We start from the raw sequence: 20241 nt of genomic DNA, 5'->3' as shown, positions 1-20241 counted from the left end.
TTCATGTGTTGCCACTTACCACCTCATCTTCCCTGATCCTTTCCTATTTTCCTTTACTTCTTCCCAAATTGATATTTGCCATTGATTGCTTTTACCCACGTTCACCATCCACTACATTCACCTCTATCTCCATCTCTAACCATCTGCCACTCTCCTTTCATTCACTTGTGTGCATACTCCTCCACCCTTCCTGGTTTCCCATCTCTATTCTCTCTTATATTCACCCTCTTGTACCTTGAAGGTATGCCTGGCATCTCACCATCACCATCTTTTCTCCCTTTCCAGTTGGAGTAGCCATGTATGTCCTCAACAAGATACCTGTTCCAGTCTTTCTGTCATACTTAAATAAAACCAGGTCCCTTACTACAGACCCCTACTCAAGATATTGTCTTGTGAGTTAATTTGTGACCTCATTAGTGCTGAAACCATGAAAAATGTACTCAGTGCACTCAGTAAAGTGACTGGCAACAGGAAGGGCACCCATCTGTAGAAATTGTCATAAAAAAAGCAGACATTGTAACTCAACACAGTCCTCTGGTTCATCAGATTCTGTCAAACTGTTCAACCATGACAGCATGTTAGAGACATGTAAAATGATGATGATGATGATGATGATGACAATGACGATTATCTCATAGTGAGAATAAACCAAGATCAGAGTAATGGTGTTTTGTTAGTTGGCTTAATGAACGAGGGTCAACTTTGAGAGTTGGGGACAGTGTAAAAAGAAAATAAACTGCTGAAAATGAGAAAGAGAAGTAAAAAAAAGAGCTAGAAACGAAATTAGACAGCTAAAGATGAAGATAGGAAAAAGGGAAATAGAAAGGGAAAGCAATAATTACCACTGTTTCTCTCTCTCTCTCTCAATCTATCTCTCTTTCACAAACTCTCAGTCGCTCTCTTTCTCCTCCTTCTTTCTGTGATAAAACTTTTCATTCCCAACCCATTCATCCTTTATACTGTGGAATGAATGTGAAAACAGAGTTGAAGGAAGAGGGGAGACTAAATTATACCAAGAAAATATGGAAGTAAAAGTAGAAGAGTCTAAAAGAACCATCAAAACTGAATTGGTTTCAGCTTATTTATCTACATATCCTAATTGGTTAGATGATAATAGAATGATAATAGGAGTGAGTAAGAGAGAGAGAAGTAAATAGATAAAACAATTGGTTGTCCTAAAAGTTGTTGACAGTTATGTAAGCAAAGTAAAAACACTCTGATCTCCTGCACAGGCTTGGTTTAGATTTACATCCTCATTTACACCGTATGATGTGAATGTAAGACTCATAGTCAGTAAGTAAATATTGTTTAATATTGAAATGCAACTTAAATCCAAGAAAATATAACTTGTTTTACAATTTCAAATGTTTCAATACTAAAGTTTAAATTCATATTCTGTTTGAAGCTAGAAGTTTTATGTCTAATTACCACATAAAAATGTGCAATAGCTTATGTAAACACATACACAATATATATATATATATATATATATATATATATATATATATATATATATATATATATATATATATATATATATATATATATATTTATATATATATATTGATAGAAAGGACAACAAAAGAAAGAAAGAGACCTCGATATTATGTAAACAGAGGAATTTATCTGTAAAAATATGCGACACTTATTCAGTAGCCATGATAAAACTCTGAGTTTCGGATGCCGGCTAAATATTTGCTACGTAAGGTCCCCCTGAGTTTACTGATAGGACTTGCTTTCTATATTGTGTCTATGTATAAGCTTTTTATCTCTCTATATTTTTACTTAGATTTCTTGTATATTATTTTTATATTTTTGTTACATACTTATAGAGATAATGTTTTGTATATTTTCCACACGTATTCCCCCCTCCACCCTGCTTTTTTCCTGTGCGTCTATAGACGCATACATGGAGCCTTATGTGCATGCTTGTGGATGTGTGCAGTCCACTATATTAAGAGCAATCATTTGCGTTCCTTAGATGATTGTGCAAATCTATCAATAATTGCTTCTGTATCCATTTCAGCTAACAGTTAATTTCCAATGGATAACAACATGTATGCTTCCAAGTTCTCCTCAAACAGTGAACTTCTTAACTTTGTCTTTATGATCTTTAGCTTCACAAACACCCTCTCACATTGGACTTAGGTAACTGATAGTGTGCAGATGACTTTATAAAGTTCATAAGGGTTATCATATGCCTTGTCATGAAGTCTGTTGGATGCCAGATGATGAGCAAGTGCTGCAAATTTTACAGTTGTTGCAACTGGAACCTATATTCTCACTGTCATTAATTAATAGCTTTAATGCATCAAAGTTTGAAGCAAAAGAAGACAATTCCAATCATATTTGATCTTTGCTGATTTGTGGAAACAATTTAATAATATCTTCCAATGCTTCAACTTCAAGGCCCTTCTCTAGTTTTAAATTTAGCTGGATAAATCTTTATACAACTGTTTGTGCTGTACAAATTTTGATTCTAGTGACCTAACATTATTAGGTTAATCACGTTTACTCAAAAATCAACTGGAGAATCTGAGAAACTCCCTTCATCATTAAAAAGCTCTACTGCCAATTGTTTCTTCCTCTGTCTCTTAGCTGGCAATGCTGTTTCCAAAGCATCAATTTCCAAAGTTTGATTTTCATCCATATTCATCTGTGAAAACTTGTCATTACATTTGTTTACAAATTCCAAAGCTTTACTGTGAATGTTATGAAATGTTCTTGTCTGTTCCTTCAACTTTGTTGTAGCTGAATCTACTAAACCCCATGCAGTAAACATTTCTAATTAAAATTGTCTAATAGATAACTTGATAACAGGGCTATAGTTTCAAATATATATACAAGTAAAAAAATGCTGTTAATATGGTTTCAAACATTATAAGACTTTGAAGTAAAACATTTGCTTCATGTTTTGTTTTGGTATCAAACGTATCTGAATCTTGTATTATTGATAAGCATGTCAATAGATTTACAAAAGTACTGATATTGACATCATGAAAACCTTTAAATATAGCTGTAGCTGCATTGGATTTTCCTGGCCATCTGGTCGGTTGTACCAATTAGCTTCAATTGTTTCATCTTTTTCTTTGTTCTAGATGTTTTCCAACAACTATCCATACAGCCATTCTCTTATAAGATGCTTTCACAAAAGTTGCTAAATTCTGGAGCAAATTGAAAAAGGAAACTGCACATACACAACATCTTGTAGTTTCAATTATCACCAAATTCAAGATCTGAGCATAGCACCATATATGAACATGTTGATCTGCCACAGCAGCAATTTTACTTTGTAAACCATTATGCTGCCCGTGGTAACTTGCAGCACCATCTGTGCTGTCAGATAAACATTTTTGGGAGTCAATTCTAAGTTGTAACATTTCAGTTAATAGGTCAAAAAGTTTCTGTTCTGTACTATCATTACTTGGCACAATGAAAGTAGTTGCTTGCAGATAACACCTTTAAGCACATACTGAATAATAATGCTAAACTAATTGATGGATGAATTATCCTGTGTTGAATCAACCTGAATGGAATAATATATTACTTGAGAAACTTCATGACCAGTTCTTTCTTGTATCATATTCTTCATGATTTGGATTAATAGTTGCTTTACTCAGGTATGTAATAAGTCCACTACGGCCTTTACTTTGAGCCTTTCTTTGTTTTTCTAAGTGATTGAGTTTTGGTCCAGATTGTTTTGCACTGCAGAAACGTGAGCGGCCATAATGATGTCCTAATTTGCCATCAACTTCAACGTAGCTAAAAAATTGCCATGATTCAGAATCTCATTATCCAAAGTGTGGGCCAATTTATTTCTGTGACCTCAAAAAAGGAGTGCATGCTTGCTTAACATCTTTATGATGTCTATAATCCTCATGACAATACTTCTCTGCTTCAATATTCTTCTTTCCTTTTGATTAATGATGCTGCCCCAAAATTTCCCATGGTGTCATCATTAACCACACTGATATATTGCTGAGCATTGCTGACATGTGTTGTTGATTTGATTTGTGTAAAGCCAAGTTCTGGCTAATATGCCTGTAGCCACTGAAACCACATACAAAGGGTGATAGATTACAAGTGTTGGGAGACTCAAAGACTATGGAGTATGAACAATATTAGCATCTATTTTCTTTATTATATGTTAGCCATTTTCCTGGGACTGAGTCATTCATAATTTTCCTCTCATATAAAGGAACTTCAAGTGGCTGAAATGAATGTTCAGCCAAAACCTTTTTCAGATTTGCTTGTAATGGACATTGGGAGATTCCAATAGTTGATCTTCCATATTTTTGTATAGGTTAAGTTACAGGACATGATTGAGGAACCAAGTCATTTATGCCTGAAATAATATCTGATTCCCTGTCACTAGTTGAAGCTTTGTGCTCAGATGTTGCAACTACAGGCAGTGCAGATACTGGAACAATGAAGCAAGAAGTAGTACTGGGACTGGGTTGGCTAGTAAAGGATGCACTTGTAATTTTCTCTACATTCAAGGTAGCTCTTCCTTATTCTTGAAACTCACATGTCACTACATCATCACCATGAGTATTGTTTCTTGCTTCTTGCTTATTTGTTGCAGAACTGGACATTGGTGTGTATAGCAACATATCCTTGTCTATGTGTGAATATGGGCTTTGTTAAATACAAAGCAAGTTTTTCAAATGTTTGTCTTTGTCATTCATCAATTGTCATTACCATTTCTAATTTAATAAGAAATTCTTGTTTAATTAATGTAAATGGTAACTCTTCACCTACTGAAGAAAGTATAACTCCTGGTATAAATAGTTTTTCTGTGATGTAGACCTTCAGTTATAACTTTTACCTAAATGACTTTATCTTGAATGTCTTGAATAACTAAACATGTACCATTCATTACAAATGCTATGAGCTAGGTCAATTGTATGTAAGAGAATAATTACTGCATTAGTCTTTAATTTAAATATGTGTGATGGTAAACCTGAAATATTTAGCTTATTTAAATGCTCTGTAATGAATTCTGAAGGGTCATCCTGATGCAAACATTGATTATCATTAAAAAGAACCTTTTCATTTTCTGGAAGAAGTTTCAGTATTTCCTTTTATGAGATCAACATCAATATTTTTGGGTGCTAAAACAGGAATCTTTGAAAATCTTTCTGGATCTGCAATGCATTCCTGTATGACATTTCTATTGAAAACCAAGGGAATGAGGTCATTGAATTCATAGACTCACTTACATTCCTTGGGTATAATAATTTCTCCATTTGCTTCTTCTACTACAGAACCATTGTTGAATTGAATTTGGTTGTTTTGATTTTCTGTATTCTGTGCATATGATTTTCATTGCATATTTTCTGTCAGTTGAATTGTTTTTACATGTTTTCATAAAGATGAATTATTAAATCTGCTGTCCACTATCGGTGGTCTGCTTCCATGTTTAATGACAGCTAATATTTGTTGAAAAACTTCAAACAGAAAACATTCAAATCAGGTGTTAACTGTTTTCATAAGTTCTCTTAATGTTCTACCCAATGCCTTTGGGAGAAAATAGTGAAACATTGGGTAATTCATCCCAAGTTATAACACCAGCCTGAATGATGAAAGCTTCTTTATCACTCTGTATGGATATATTACATGTGGTACCATTAACTAGATTGAAAGGAAAGGAGAAAACGGAATGAGGCATTGTATTTCCAGCAAGTAGCAATGCATCTATAACAGATGCAGTTGCTATTGCAATTTTTAATTTTTTTTTTTGTTAGACATAGGAGAGAATGACATGATTAGAGAAAAGTTTTATCTGGCCTACCCGGCCCATCAATAAGCAAAGTTTTAGTTATGAGTATCTTGTGACTGTATCTGCTTTTGAATTGTGAATTGCCTCATTAATGATCTGAAATGTTGCTTGTTGACCACAATTTCATTTTTTCACATTTACATCAAAGCATTGAAAGCAGCACAGGCCATGTACAGGGGTGCTCCTAGTAAAGTAAGAGTTGGCTCTAGGTACAATGATGAATTTAGTTTACAGGTAGATGTCCACCAAGGATAGATCCTCAGCTTCCTCCTATTTATCATCAACCTCTAGGCCATAACAGGGAAATTTAAGACTGGAAGCCCTTGAAAACTCCTATATTCTGATGATCTTGCTCTCATAGCAGAATCTGTAACAGGCTCAGAAAGAAATTCCAAGTTTCAAAACAGAACCTGGAATCAAAGGGTCTTAAAGCAAACTTAGTTAAGATCAAGGCCCTAGTAGGCAAGAAATTGGATAAGACCCTTCTCCCTTCAGGTAAATGGCCCAGCTCTAATGTAGGAAGGGTGTAGGCAGAAATTCCATGTGGTGTACTAGTGCCAGCTATGGATACACAAGAGGTGCAGTGGGATAGCAAGGTTTACAGACAAAGTAGTGTTTCTGTGTGGAAGATATACAAGAGCCACAAAGACTACAGATACATGGGAAACTGATTTCCTTAAATATCCTGGTGGTTCTCTGGAAGTTTTCATTTCATTTTATCATTTTCATTTTATCTAGTTTCAGCTCATGAGCTGTGGCCATGCTGGAGCACTGCCATGTAGATAATGTTTGCTACTTAGGTGACCTAATTATCAGTGGAGAAGATTGTACAGAAAGTTTAATTGCTAGAATAAGAATAAAATGGAAAAAAGTTCAGAGAGCTTTTACCTCTGTCTCTGTCTGTCTGTCTCTCTCTCTCTCTCTCTCTGAGTGAAAGGAGGATTGTATGATGCATGTGTAGAAACAGTAATGCTGCAAAGTAGTGAGACATGAGCCCTGAATGTAGAGGATATGTGAAGGCTGGAGAGGAACAAAGCTGGTATTTTCTGCTGGATATACAATGTCAGGGTGCATGTGTAACAAAGCATTGGGGTATTGAGAGAAAGGTTGGGATTTTATGTAGTATGCAAGAGAAGAGACTGCACTGCTTTGGTCATCTGAGGTAGCTGGATGATGACAGTTGCATAAAGAACTGTTAATCACTTACAGTAGAGGGAGATCCAAGAAGACATGGGATGCAGTATTGAAGGCTGATCACAAAACGCTGAACCTGACAAAGATGACAGAATATTGAGATATGTGGTACATTGCTATATTCAAGAAAACCCACCCACTAGAACAAAATTATGATCCTAAAATCAAGGTGCCACATAAAAAGCATTGGTGTGGGGGCAGGTACCACAGAAAAAGCACTGATTCTGGTGCCACTTAAAAAGCAGTGGTGATAGTATCACATAAAAAGCATCCACTAGACTCTTAGAGTGGTTGACATTGGGAAGGGCATCCAGCCATAGAAACCAAGCCGAAACAGACTATGGAATTTTATGCAAACCCTGGCCTTGCTAGTTTTTGTCAAGCTGTCCAACCCATATCAACATGGTAACCAGATGATAAATGTTGATGTTGATGATAATGATTTTTCTGAACTTTATTATTTCTCCTTTATACTGCCCTATCTTATATACTTGCTCTTCATGATCTCACCATGATAGTACTTGTTGTTAAGTGGGTTCATGTTTTTGTAAAGACAAGTTCCTATGATTAATGTCAAATTATTTTATACATTGTATTATTTTGCATCATGAACTTCATGCTCCTTATTTGTAAAAATCATTCCTATCAATATTTATCATTTTCTTTGTAGATAATGGAATTCAGTCTGTTACATTTGAGATACGTCTTAATTGTACGATGTTTCTGTGGTAAGTAACAGTATGTTTGTCAGATAAACATTTTTTTTTTCAGAATTTTTAATTGTTATAAATTTGTATCCACTGATACACTATAGAATTTAATCATTATTGTTGCTTAATACTAAGGCACCAGCTGTAAAAACCCTGTAAAAACAGACAGAGTAGCAAAGGGTAGTTTTCCTATCTAGCCTACACCTATGTGCCATCCTACCCATGCATGCATGGAAGATAGATATTAAACAATGATGATGATCATGATTGTCTGTGTGGGTATTGTATATCATTTACCAGCTTCATTTTCCAAGATGGTGAGTTGAGATATGAGGGGAATTTGGCTGCTATGTCTAGAAGGTTGATTTAAACCTGACTACTACATCTATTATCATAGCTACTATATGCCAGCACAGACATGGCCATGTGAGTGGATTGGCACATGAAACTGAAAGAAGCCCATCATACATGTGTGTGTGTGTGTGTGTGTGTATGTATATATATATATATATATATATATATATATATGTGTGTGTGTGTGTGTGTGTGTGTATATATATATGTAAGTGTATTTGTAAGTGTGTACTTATCTATATATATATATATATATATATATATATATATATATATATATATATATGTATGAGAATTTGTTTTGGGGTTTAAAAATTTACCTGAATCTAAAAGCATGTAGTTGTTTTTAAATAGATTTATTCACATTTCAAACTAGTATCGACAATTTTTGCTTACTGATGGTACAAATATATAAAAAAAAGGATTTAGGAGACTTTAAAGTTAGAAGATAAAAATTGGACAAGCACGTTCAAACCAACAAATGTTCAACTGTTCACAGAAACTTTTACATTATTTACATTTGACGGATATATGTCCTCATCTTGTTTGTTGTTAACACGTTTCGGCTGATATACCTTCCACCCGAAACGTTGTGTTAACAAGAAACAAGATGAGGACAAATAGCCGTCAAATGTAAATAATGTAAATAATGTACATAATTCCTCATCTCTTAAATATAGAACTGTGTTCACAGAAATTTCCATGTTTAATAGTTGGAAGAAGGCAGTCTAGGTCAAATGCTTCTTTTGGCTGTTTGCACACGTATACTTGGCTGGTGGTTGGAAATAAGGTAAAGGATGACTTGTCTGAGAAAATTACATTCTTCCATTGCTCTAGGAACCAATGGAAGAATAGGTTTTTACTCCACTCTAAATGCTTTGCAATGTTTTTTTTTGAAAGTAGTGGATTGCAGCCCTCCCATGAAATCCAGCTTTGTGCAGCTCCCGGTAAACAGTTTTTGCAGAAACTGGGTTTTCGAGATGGTCATTAAGCTCTGAAGTAATTTTGGGAGCTGTAATTTTGTGATCCTTTCTAACAATTTGTGTAAAAGTCCAACAGACCCTATCTGAAAGTTTTGGTTTACTTCTGGAGTTTTGTTTTGATGAGGAGGTTCTTCCCTCTTTCTCAAAGGCTGTCATTACTTTCAAGACAGTACTTCTTGAAGCATCAAACATTTTGACTGTTTTCATTACACTAAGGCCTATCATACGATCACCAACAATTTGATGTCTTTGGAAGTCCGATAGATCTGTCATTTTAATGAATTTTAATTACCTTTTTCTGATGATATCTGAAAAGAAACAGCAATTTTAGCAAAACATTAAGTAGCACTAATAATAAATTTAAAAAAAACATATAAACAAACAAGCTTTTGATAGTTTTATAGATATTTCGAAATTATGATAGTATGATGCTAGGTGTTTCCATTATTTTGTCGAACCCCTGTATGTAAAGAGTGTTAGGTGTGGCGTACAGAAATTAAATATTGGGAAAAAAAAGGTTGCCAGAATTTTGGAAAAAAATCTTTGTCAGTTTCTTGAATTCTGTAAATGTACAAACAGAATTCTATGAATGTACAAACAGTTTGTTCATTCATATATAAAACATCTATTTTATATAAATGAACAAGCTGTTTCTACATTCACAAAATTCTATTTGACAAGTTTGAGAGATGAATGAGAGCACTAATAATAATGAATAAACAAAAAGTTTTTTTTCCAAAATTCTGGCAACCTTTTTTCTCAATATATATATATATATATATATATATATATATATATATATATATATATATATATATATATATATATATATATATATATACATACATGCATACATACATACATATATATATGTGTGTGTGTGTTTGTGTGTATACATACATACATATATATATATATATATATATATATATATAATTATAATTAAGGCTATCCAAAAGATACCACCATGCTAGAGATAGCACATATTTACTTCGTCATTATATTCACTGTGGTTATATTTTGACCATATAACATGTGGAGTTTAGACAGGTAATTAAACTGGTTGTGTGCATACGTACATATATATGTGTGTATACGTGCGTTTATGAATATTTGTATGTGGTTTTAGAGTCAAGTTTTGACTGCTGTCTCAAGCATGGTGGTATCATTTAGATAGCCTTCATTATAATTTTAATAATAATTATTACCTATAAGAGTTTTATTCCCATGCTGATCACTTGATATTATCGGTATTTAAAATAATGATCTTATCCTTATATATATATATATATATATATATATATATATATATATCGAAATCGAACCAACTTCAACAACTGACACCCATCCCAACCTCTCCTTCATTGGGTTGGGGCAAGTGAAATCGAAATCGTAATTGAGCCATATTCGATGACTGGCACCTGTACCAGTGCAGTGGAGCACTAACAGCACTGTCCGAGCATGATCATTGCCAGAGCAGCTGTCTGGCTTCCGTGCTAGTGGCCCATATATAGCACCATTTGAACGTCACCTTACTGGCACTTGTGCCAGTGGCACGTTAGAAAATCATTCGAGTGAGGTCGTTGCCAATGCCACTGGACTGGCTCCTGTGCAAGTGGCACGTAAAAAACACCATTTTGAGCATGGCCGTTGCCAATACCGTGTGACTGGCCCTCGTGCCGGTGGCACATAAAAGCATCTACTACACTCTCGGAGTGGTTGGCGTTAGGAAGGGCATCCAGCTGTAGAAACTCTGCCAGATCAGATTGGAGCCTGGTGCAGCCATCTGGTTCACCAATCCTCAGTCAAATTGTCCAGCCCATGCTAGCATGGAAAGCAGACGTTAAACGACGACGATGATGATGATGATGATATATATATATATATATATATATATATATATATTCAAGGTGATATAATATGGTACTTGAGTTTAGGCACCATACAACTCCAAAATAAGGTGATTAAAATCAAAATAAGCAACAAAAATATCCAAAGTTAATGCAGTACAATCGTTTTATGCGACTCCATTTATTTAAACAATGTGAACATTACATCAAATGTAAAATGCAGAGCAAAAGATATAGAAATTTACTGAAATTTCATTTCAACAGAAGGACATAATTTTGTAACTGCATTTAAACTCTCCAAGTAGAAAGGAAGCATACAAAAAAACATTTTGACTTAGCCAGACCATACAGGCTAGTAATTAATTCTAAGCAGATTTTTAACTGCCACTGATTTTTTTTTGTTTTTTTTTTGTTTCATCTTATCAGACCTAGTGATTCAAAGCTTAAGAGGGTACCAGCATTTTCTTTATAGGGAAAGGGAAAGGGGTAAACAAAATACATGGATGATATGGTTATAAACAACGATTTCTCTGGTAAAATAAGTTGTTTGACAGATTCTTGATGTCATTAGTCTATGAAGGATCATTGCTCTGATTAACTATATCAATAATGACTACTCTTGAAATAACTTTTAAATTCTCAAAACTTCATTTTCTGTTTTTGTTAATTCAGCAGTTAATATTGTCATAATTATCAATCTTAAAGCTCAATTGTTTTTAAATATATGACATAAAAACTCTTGTTTTAGGAAAAATAAAAATGGAGTGATGTAATTATCTCTAGTTTATTTCTGTTGTTAATGTCTGAATTTTAACATGTTTAGTAGCAAATTGAGGATTGAAAATATAATTTTAGAAAGTTCCAGTTATATCTGCAAATTTTTTGAATGCTTTCTAATATCACTGTCAGTTCTTATTAACAATAAAAAAAAAATGATATACCTTTCAATATTTTAATTGTCTTTTAGTGGATGAGTGAAAATAAGATGTTACCACTAATTTTTGTGTGAAGACTGCAATAAGGAAATGAGACATTATTTAACATTAACATATTTTTATTGTTGTGATTGGAAGCAATAATCTGTAGTGTCTCAGTTGAAATATATACAATACTCACATGGAAAGTTTACAGAAATTACTGGATTTAACACAACTTAAGCAAAACATTTTGTAAATAACGAGTATACTTGCTGTGCTCACATGGAGAGATCATAGAAATTACTGGAGTTAACACAATTTAAGCAAAACATTTTGTAAATAATGAGTATACTTTGCTGAACATATGGTCAGAGAAAAATAGCAGTAATCGGAACATTTCAGTGTAGCTCTTGCATGCTGTCCTGATGTAGGCAAACAGAGAGACAGAGTGAGAGAGAGAGAGACCCATGTTTCTTGGCATCCAAGTGGCAAGAGAGAGAAAGATTCACAACCACCAAAATATATAGGTTTCAGCTGCGACACTACCTGGTGGCGTTTACCAGCAAAGAGACGTAATTCAGCTAACCTTGCTAGTTTATTACAGTCTTCCTCAACACTCAGACCACTTTTAGTATTCATGCTGTTTTTGTCCATTCAAATATACTAAATAAAATCATTTAATTTTTAAAACTAGGTGTGAAAATTGAACAAAATGGTAGTCAATGTGTTAGTGCATTAACTAACTGTACCAAAAGTATTTAGATGAAGTCCAAGAACCAAATTCCTTCTATTATTTGAATGATTTCACATCCTAGAGTAGGTGTGTGCTTCTGATTGAGACATTGATTTTACAACAGTTATTCCTTCTGATAAGATCTCATTGTAATATTTGAGTTGTTGACAGCAAGCTGATGTCTTAGGCATCATCTATGATATATATTGGTGTCACTCTTGGTTCTCACATTTTATTCTCTTTGAAATATCCTCTATAAGTCTATTCGCATTTAATTTTAAACTATACATAAAAAATAATTTTTCAAGTATTCTTTTATTCTTTTACTTGTTTCAGTCATTTTGATTGTTCCCATGCTGGAGCACCACCTTTAGTCAAGCAAATCGACCCCAGAAGATATTACTTGTAAGCCTAGTACTTATTCTATCGGTCTCTTTTGCCGAACCACTAAGAGGACGTAAACACACCAGCATCGGTTGTCAAGCGATGTTGTGGGGGACACGCACAAACATATACACACACATACACATATATATATGTATATATATATATATATATATATATATATATTATTTTGTTTAAAAGAGTTCCAACACTGTCTGTTTTTTATGTTTTATTTATATTCCTGCAAAACCAATGTGGGATATCGAATATGGAATATACATTATATAATATAATATACAATATATAATATAAAATAAAAATGGATGGTACAATGAAATAAAGTATTGAATGTCTTATTGAATATATGGAATATGTCTTATTGAATAGATGAAATATTGAGTGTTCAATATAAAGGATTAAATATATAAGGGCGAATACGTATTTTCTATACCTTGTCGTATTTCATCATGGCCGGTATGACAGAGTTTAACAGTCTGTTAAACTCTGTCATACCGGCCATGATGAAATACCACAAGGTATAGAAAATACGTATTCGCCCTTATATATTTAATCCTTTATATTGAACACTCAATATTTCATCTATTCAATAAGACATATTCCATATATTCAATAAGACATTCAATACTTTATTTCATTGTACCATCCATTTTTATTTTATATTATATATTGTATATTATATTATATATTGTATATTCCATATTCTATATCCCACATTGGTTTTGCATCAATATAAATAAACCATAAAAAACAGACAGTGTTGGAACTCTTTTAAACAAAATAATATATTCCTCTATACACAATCATACAAAACCCCTTTTTTTGTATTTATTTTTACTCGCATATATATATATATATATATATATATATATGTATGACGGGCTTCTTTCAGTTTCCATCTACCAAATCCACTCACAAGGCTTTGGTTGGCCCAAGGCTATAGTAGAAGACACTTGCCCAAGGTGCCATGCAGTCAGACTGAACCTGGAACCATGTGGTTGTTTAGCAAGCTACCTACCACACAGCCACTCCTGCGCCTATTCCTCATAGTTCTAATTTATTATTGTTCTTCCATTAGAAAAATTACACCTTTGAATGACAAGGTAGCTGTTAAACAATATGTAGTGAATTTCATGCAGGCATAGTGTGGATTCAATCCTTGATCACCAAATTTTACATAACAATTCAACAGCACTTTTCTTACGGTAAAACAATAGTTTTTCTGTGAGTAACAGCAGTTACATTTACTAGACGCCTTTGCTAAGCCAGAATAATGTCTTCGCCACTTGACCCTTCTAACCTCTTCTAGGCCACCAATAGCTAGAATAGAGATAACAGATTGTAGTGAAATCTTTTGTTATCAATAATATGTTTATCTTCTAACTAGTTTTAGATAGTTATAAATACTAGAATTTGACAAGGTGAAATTAGTTAGTGAACGGACAACTAGAGTCATAGTTACAAGCAGGCAGCCACTAATGACAAACGGCCAGAGGGAGACAGAAGGTTATAATCAGCCAACTATGAGACACAACCCTCCTCGACTCTATAACTTTCACTAACTCACTTTCTTTTCTCTGTAACATTACCATCTCTCTCTATATATGCTACTATGAGATCGTGTACACATCCTGGCTGAAATTAAGTCTTTTTACTTTGCATACTTTTCCATTTACTAATTATACATACCAACCCGTTGTGGTTTTGGATATATGCAAAGTAATGGTAAATAAATATTTCTTTACAATCTCAATCACTGTTCTTCTTCCACTTGCATATCTGCAACAATACCTGATACAATCGCTTACTTCCGACTCCACCATATATCATAACAACAACAACTGTTACAATTGGTGACCCTCAACTGCAACGAAGAACTAACCATTACAATTGGTGACAACTCCAATGTTCCATTCTATTGTTTATCAGATTAATCTTTGCTGTTACAAATATGTGCATATAACATAGACTAGTAGTTAGTGACTTCAGGATCAGAGCTAAGTGGTTGCCCAGAAGACATCCAGCTTGGAGGAGAAGGGTCTGGAAGCTCAAAGATCCTGTGAATGGACAGAGATTTAGAGACTTATTACTCGAAGCCTTTGACGAAATAGAAGGGGATGTAGCTTCACATGATGTAGAAGACTACTGGACGTTTCTACAAGACAACCTGCTGAGGGCCACTGACCAGATCTGTGGATGGTGCAAAGTCCCCTCTCGACTCAAAATAACGTGGTGGTGGAACAATGTTGTTGACAGGGCTATTAGACAAAAGAAACAGGCTTGGAAAGACTGGAAGAACGGTGGTAGCAGAGAATTGTATCAGACTGCCAGAAGGGAAGCTAAGCGACAGGTTTATTTAGCCAGAGGGGAAGCAGATAAGAAAAAATTTGCCAATGTTCTGTGCTGTGAGGACCAAAGATTTGAGGTATTTCGTGTTGCAAGACAGTGTAGGAGAGAGAATAGTGATGTAGTAGGAGAGAAATGTATTCGCATGGATGATGGTACGCTTGCTCTAAATGAGGCTGCAAAGAAAGAGGTCTGGAGAAGCCACTACGATAGATTGCTTAATAAAGAGAATGAATGGGAGAAAGAGAGTCTGTCGTATGTCGACCCAACAAAGGGACCAGTTATGCTAATTGACACTACATTGGTAGATAAAGCAATCAAGAGTATGAAAACAGGAAAGCCCCAGGCCCATCAGGAATCACTGCAGAGATGCTCAAAATATCTGGCAGTGTAGGCTATAACCTAGTCACCCGTATTGTTAACCAGGTGATACACGAATGAGTCATACCCAATGACTGGTGTAGCAGCACCATAGTCAACTGCTACAAAGGTAAAGGTGACGCTTTAGATACAAATAATTACAGAGGTATCAAGTTGTTGGATCAGGTAATGAAAGTCACAGAGAGGGTCATAGCCCGACTAATTAGGGAGAGAGTCAGTTTAGATGAGATGCAGTTTGGGTTTGTGCCAGGGAAAAGCACCACTGATGCTATATTTCTGGTAAGACAGCTGCAGGAGAAATACCTAGCCAAAGATAAACCTCTGTACCTAGCTTTCGTTGACATGGAGAAAGCCTTTGACAGGGTCCCCTGATCCCTTATCTGGTGGTCAATGAGGAAACTTGGGATAGAAGAATGGTTAGTGAGAGCTGTGCGAGCCATGTACAGAGACGCTGTCATTAAGGTGAGGGTTGGTAACAAGTACAGTGAAGAATTTTGGGTAGAGGTAGGAGTCCACCAAAGTTCAGTCCTCAGCCCCCTCCTATTTATCATAGTCTTCCAGGCAATAACAGAGGAATTCAAGACAGGATGCCCCTGGGAGCTCCTCTATGCTGATGACCTTGCACTAATTGCTGAGTCACTATCAGAATTAGAGGAGAAGTTTCAGGTATGGAAGCAAGGACTAGAATCGAAGGGCCTTAGAGTCAACCTAGCTAAAACCAAAGTCCTAATAAGTAGGAAGGTAGACAAAACACAAACCCCTTCAGGTAGATGACCCTGCTCGATCTGTAGAAAAGGCGTAGGTAGAAACTCTATAAGATGTACCCAGTGCAAGCTATGGACACATAAGAGGTGCAGCAATATCGAAGGAAGGTTAACTGGGAAGATAGTTTTTGTATGTGGCAGATGTTCAGGAGCAATAAACTGAAAATGTGCAGAAAACAACTTTGGCCACATTCCAGGGAGAAAAACTAGACTTAGTTGATAGCTTCCTCTATCTAGGTGACTAAGTTATTAGTGGGGGAGTGTGCACTGAAAGTGTAGCTGCTAGAATAAGAATAGCCTGGGCAAAGTTCAGAGAGCTCTTACCTCTGCTGGTGACAAAGGGTCTCTCACTCAGAGTAAAAGGCAGACTGTATGACGCATATGTACGAACAGCCATGCTACATGGCAGTGAAACATGGGCCGTTACTGCTGAGGACATGCGTAGGCTCACAAGGAATGAAGCCAGTATGCTCCTATGGATGTGTAATGTCAGTGTGCATACTAGACAGAGTGCAAGTACCTTGAGAGAAAAGTTGAACCTAAGAAGCATCAGTTGCGGTGTGCAAGAGATACGATTGCACTGGTACTGTCATGTGGTAAGAATGGATGAGGATAGCTGTGTGAAAAAGTGCCACACCCTAGCAGTTGAGGGAACCTGTTGAAGAGGTAGGCCCAGGAATACCTGGGATGAGGTGGTGAGGCACAACCTTTGAACATTGGGCCTCACTGAGGTAATGACTTCTGACCGAGACCTTTGGAAATATGCTGTGCGTGAGAAGACCCGGCAAGCCAAGTGAGACCTAAATCCAAGGCCTCTGCCAGGGGTGTAGCCAGCCCACTTATGTGTACCTTCCTTCATTGGACACTAAACTCCGCTTGCGAAGACCTGTTGAGGCAAGTGAAATCGAACTAAATTCGACGACTGGTACCCATGCACGCATACACACACACACACAAATACACACATATAGTTTAGTCCACTGTGAAATTTTAAACCCAAACTAAATGATAACAAAGGAGATCTACTGTGTCAGTGCTAGAAGAAAAATGACCATCTTTGGTTTCAAGATGAAAGTTGTTCTTCCATCAGGATAATGCTTGGCTGTATACAATGAGCATGATATTCCAAAGGCTGGAACAGTTTGAATGGGAAACGATGCCCCACCCACCATATTCACAGGACATTGCCCCAGCTGATTGTCTTCAAAATCATTTGGACGGAAAAAATATGAATTCTGTAGACGAGGTCAGAACAGTACTGGAGGAGTATTTTTCATCATGGCCAAGTGAATTTTGGACAAGGGGCCTTGCAAGTCTACCAGATAGATGAAAGAGCATTGTAGAAAATGAAGGAAAGTATATTTTAGATTAAAAAAAAAACTTTGTTTATCTTAATTTTGAAAAATAAAAGAAGTATAAAAACTGCATTATTTATGGGATGACCCAATATATATATGTGCTTTATATTTTCCTTTCCTTCAGTTTCTCTTAAACCAATTGATGGTGGAATAAAATTTGTCAGACAAAATCAACCAGAAACTCTTGAATGTCCTCTTGCAAAACAAAAAGTTGAAAACTGGCAAATTGGATTGAAAGAAATTAGTAGTCTTCATTGGTTACCTGTTAAAACTAATGAAATTGAAGCAAATGTGATTCCTGGGAAAGACAACATCTTAAACATCACTCTTCTTTCAAGTAATGATGTAACATTACTTTGTAAGAGCACTGACAAGTGGATAAAATTTCAAGCAGTACCAATGTATAGTAAGTACCATATAGTAACCACTTTTTAAATATTTTCATGACCATGAACAAAATATATTTCTCTTAACACAAACTTTGAGTTTCAGTCAATTCACAAAATCTGTTGTAACAAACAAATACTGCCAATAATATTTTAATGTTTATAAATTCCCTTCTTATGTTATTCTAGTATTATTAAAACAGCACTATTATGGCTGAGATTATTTGTTTGATTTGCAGAAGAGAGATTTGGTTGCTAACATGTTATCCATAAATTGTTCTTGGTTTGGTGAAATTAACAAAATTATTAATTGTTCTAAGAAGCTGAGAAGTGTTATTGTTATTAAAATGGACATTCTTTTAATGCATTAACCTCATGTTTAGTGTGTATACTGGTTGGATTTCTGATTGTCATTAGAAATATTATTCTTGAATATGCGCGTGCACACACACACTCACACACACACACACACACACACACCACACACACACTTAAATACACATGCAAACACACACAGAGGCACACACATACACACACAGACACAAAGCATGCTCACATTATATGTACAAGTGAGTGGACACATGAAAAAAAGAGGCACTCAATGCATTTGACTAGAAGTACATCTATTAGCCTGATTTGGTTCCATGCAACTTTAATTTTTGTAGGCTTGTAACATGAGCATACCTTCTCAGACTTAGGTGATCATATACATATATATATACATATATATATATATATATATATATATATATGACGCTCATAGTATGACGCTCGAGCGTCATACTAATATATACTTTTGTTATTTACACCACCTGTCCTCGTCTGTTGTTATTTTTTGTATATTCTCCCATATATATATATATATATATATATATATATATATATATATATATATATATATATATATATATGTATGTATGTATGTATGTATGGATTGATGCCATTCTTGTCTCCTTATATAAATCGGGGCCAAAGGATCTGTGTGGTAATTTTCGTGGGATTTCCCTTTGTCTGTGGTTGGAAAGGTGCTCGCCCGCATTTTGTTAGAACGTTTAAATACCTTTATAGTTCCAAGTATGGTGTCTGAGTCTCAGTGTGGTTTTCGTTCCTCCAGGGACACAGCTGATTGTATCTTTACTGTCAGACAATTACAGGAGAAGTGCATTGAACAGAATCTTGCTCTGTACCATTGCTTTGTTGATTTGAGCAAAGCATTCGATACTGTTAATCGAAGTGCTCTGTGGCTAATTCTGGGGAAAATTGGTTGCCCAGAAAAGTTTATAAACATGGTCAAGGCTTTGCATCAGGAGATGAGAGCTAGGGTTAATTTTGGTGGTAGGCTTTCTGAATCTTTTGCTGTGGAAAATGGAGTAAAGCAGGGAGACCTTGATGCACCCACCCTCTTTGCAATATACTTTGCCGTTGTGGTGTCACATTCCTTTCAAAACTCTGAGGAGGGTATCTACATAAAATATCAAACAACGGGGAATGTTTTTAATTTGACCCGACTGAAGTTTAAAACGAAGGTTTTTACTTCACTTATTAGGGAACTTTTGTATGCTGACGATTGCGATCTGGTTAGTCATTCTGAATCGGGTCTGCAATCCCTTGTATCTGCATTTGATGCAGCTTGTGATGATTTTGGCCTGACCATCAATCTGAAAAAAACAGTTGTAATGTATCAACCTGCGTATGGTGCTGTTTGTAACCCCCCTAAAATTTTTGTTAAGGGAAAGTTACTTGAGGTTGTCAATTCATTTGTCTACCTGGGAAGCTCTGTTCAAGATGATGGAAATCTTGATACGGAAATACACCTGCGAATTCAAAGGGCAGCAAAAGCATTTGGTGGCTTGGAGTCACGCGTCTGGTGCCAGCAACATATAAATAACAATACAAAGCTGGCTCTTTACAAATCATTTGTCTTAACATCCCTATTGTATTCCTGTGAAACTTGGACCTGTTATGAAAGGCATTTTAAAATGTTAGAAAAATTCCACCAAAAATGCCTTCGTCATATTTTAAGAATTAAATGGAATTCTTTTACTCCAAACACAGATATCCTTGCATCTGCAGGCATCCCC

General features: G+C 35.3%; 1 protein-coding gene across 8 annotated transcripts in view; it reads left to right on the top strand.

Moving 5' to 3' along the window:
- The first annotated feature begins 1008 nt into the window (after positions 1-1008).
- Positions 1009-20241, top strand: part of LOC106874547 (uncharacterized) — a 98648-nt gene continuing 79415 nt past the window's right edge. For all 8 annotated transcript variants that reach the window (XR_016241969.1, XR_016241968.1, XR_016241970.1 and 5 more), the window contains exons 1-4: positions 1009-1293; positions 3099-3620; positions 7647-7704; positions 17899-18180. Coding sequence is in view for 5 of the 8 variants with exons in the window: in XM_089352710.1 (XP_089208836.1) it covers positions 3591-3620; positions 7647-7704; positions 17899-18180 (370 nt within the window). In the remaining 3 variants the exon portion in view is untranslated. The remainder of the gene's footprint in view (positions 1294-3098; positions 3621-7646; positions 7705-17898; positions 18181-20241) is intronic.

Source organism: Octopus bimaculoides, chromosome 5, assembly GCF_046866305.1.
Source record: "Octopus bimaculoides isolate indiv1 chromosome 5, ASM4686630v1, whole genome shotgun sequence".
Taxonomy (NCBI): Eukaryota; Metazoa; Mollusca; class Cephalopoda; order Octopoda; family Octopodidae; genus Octopus; species Octopus bimaculoides.
Note: the sequence above shows the minus strand (reverse complement) of the source record. Positions and strands in the feature narration are given on the sequence as shown.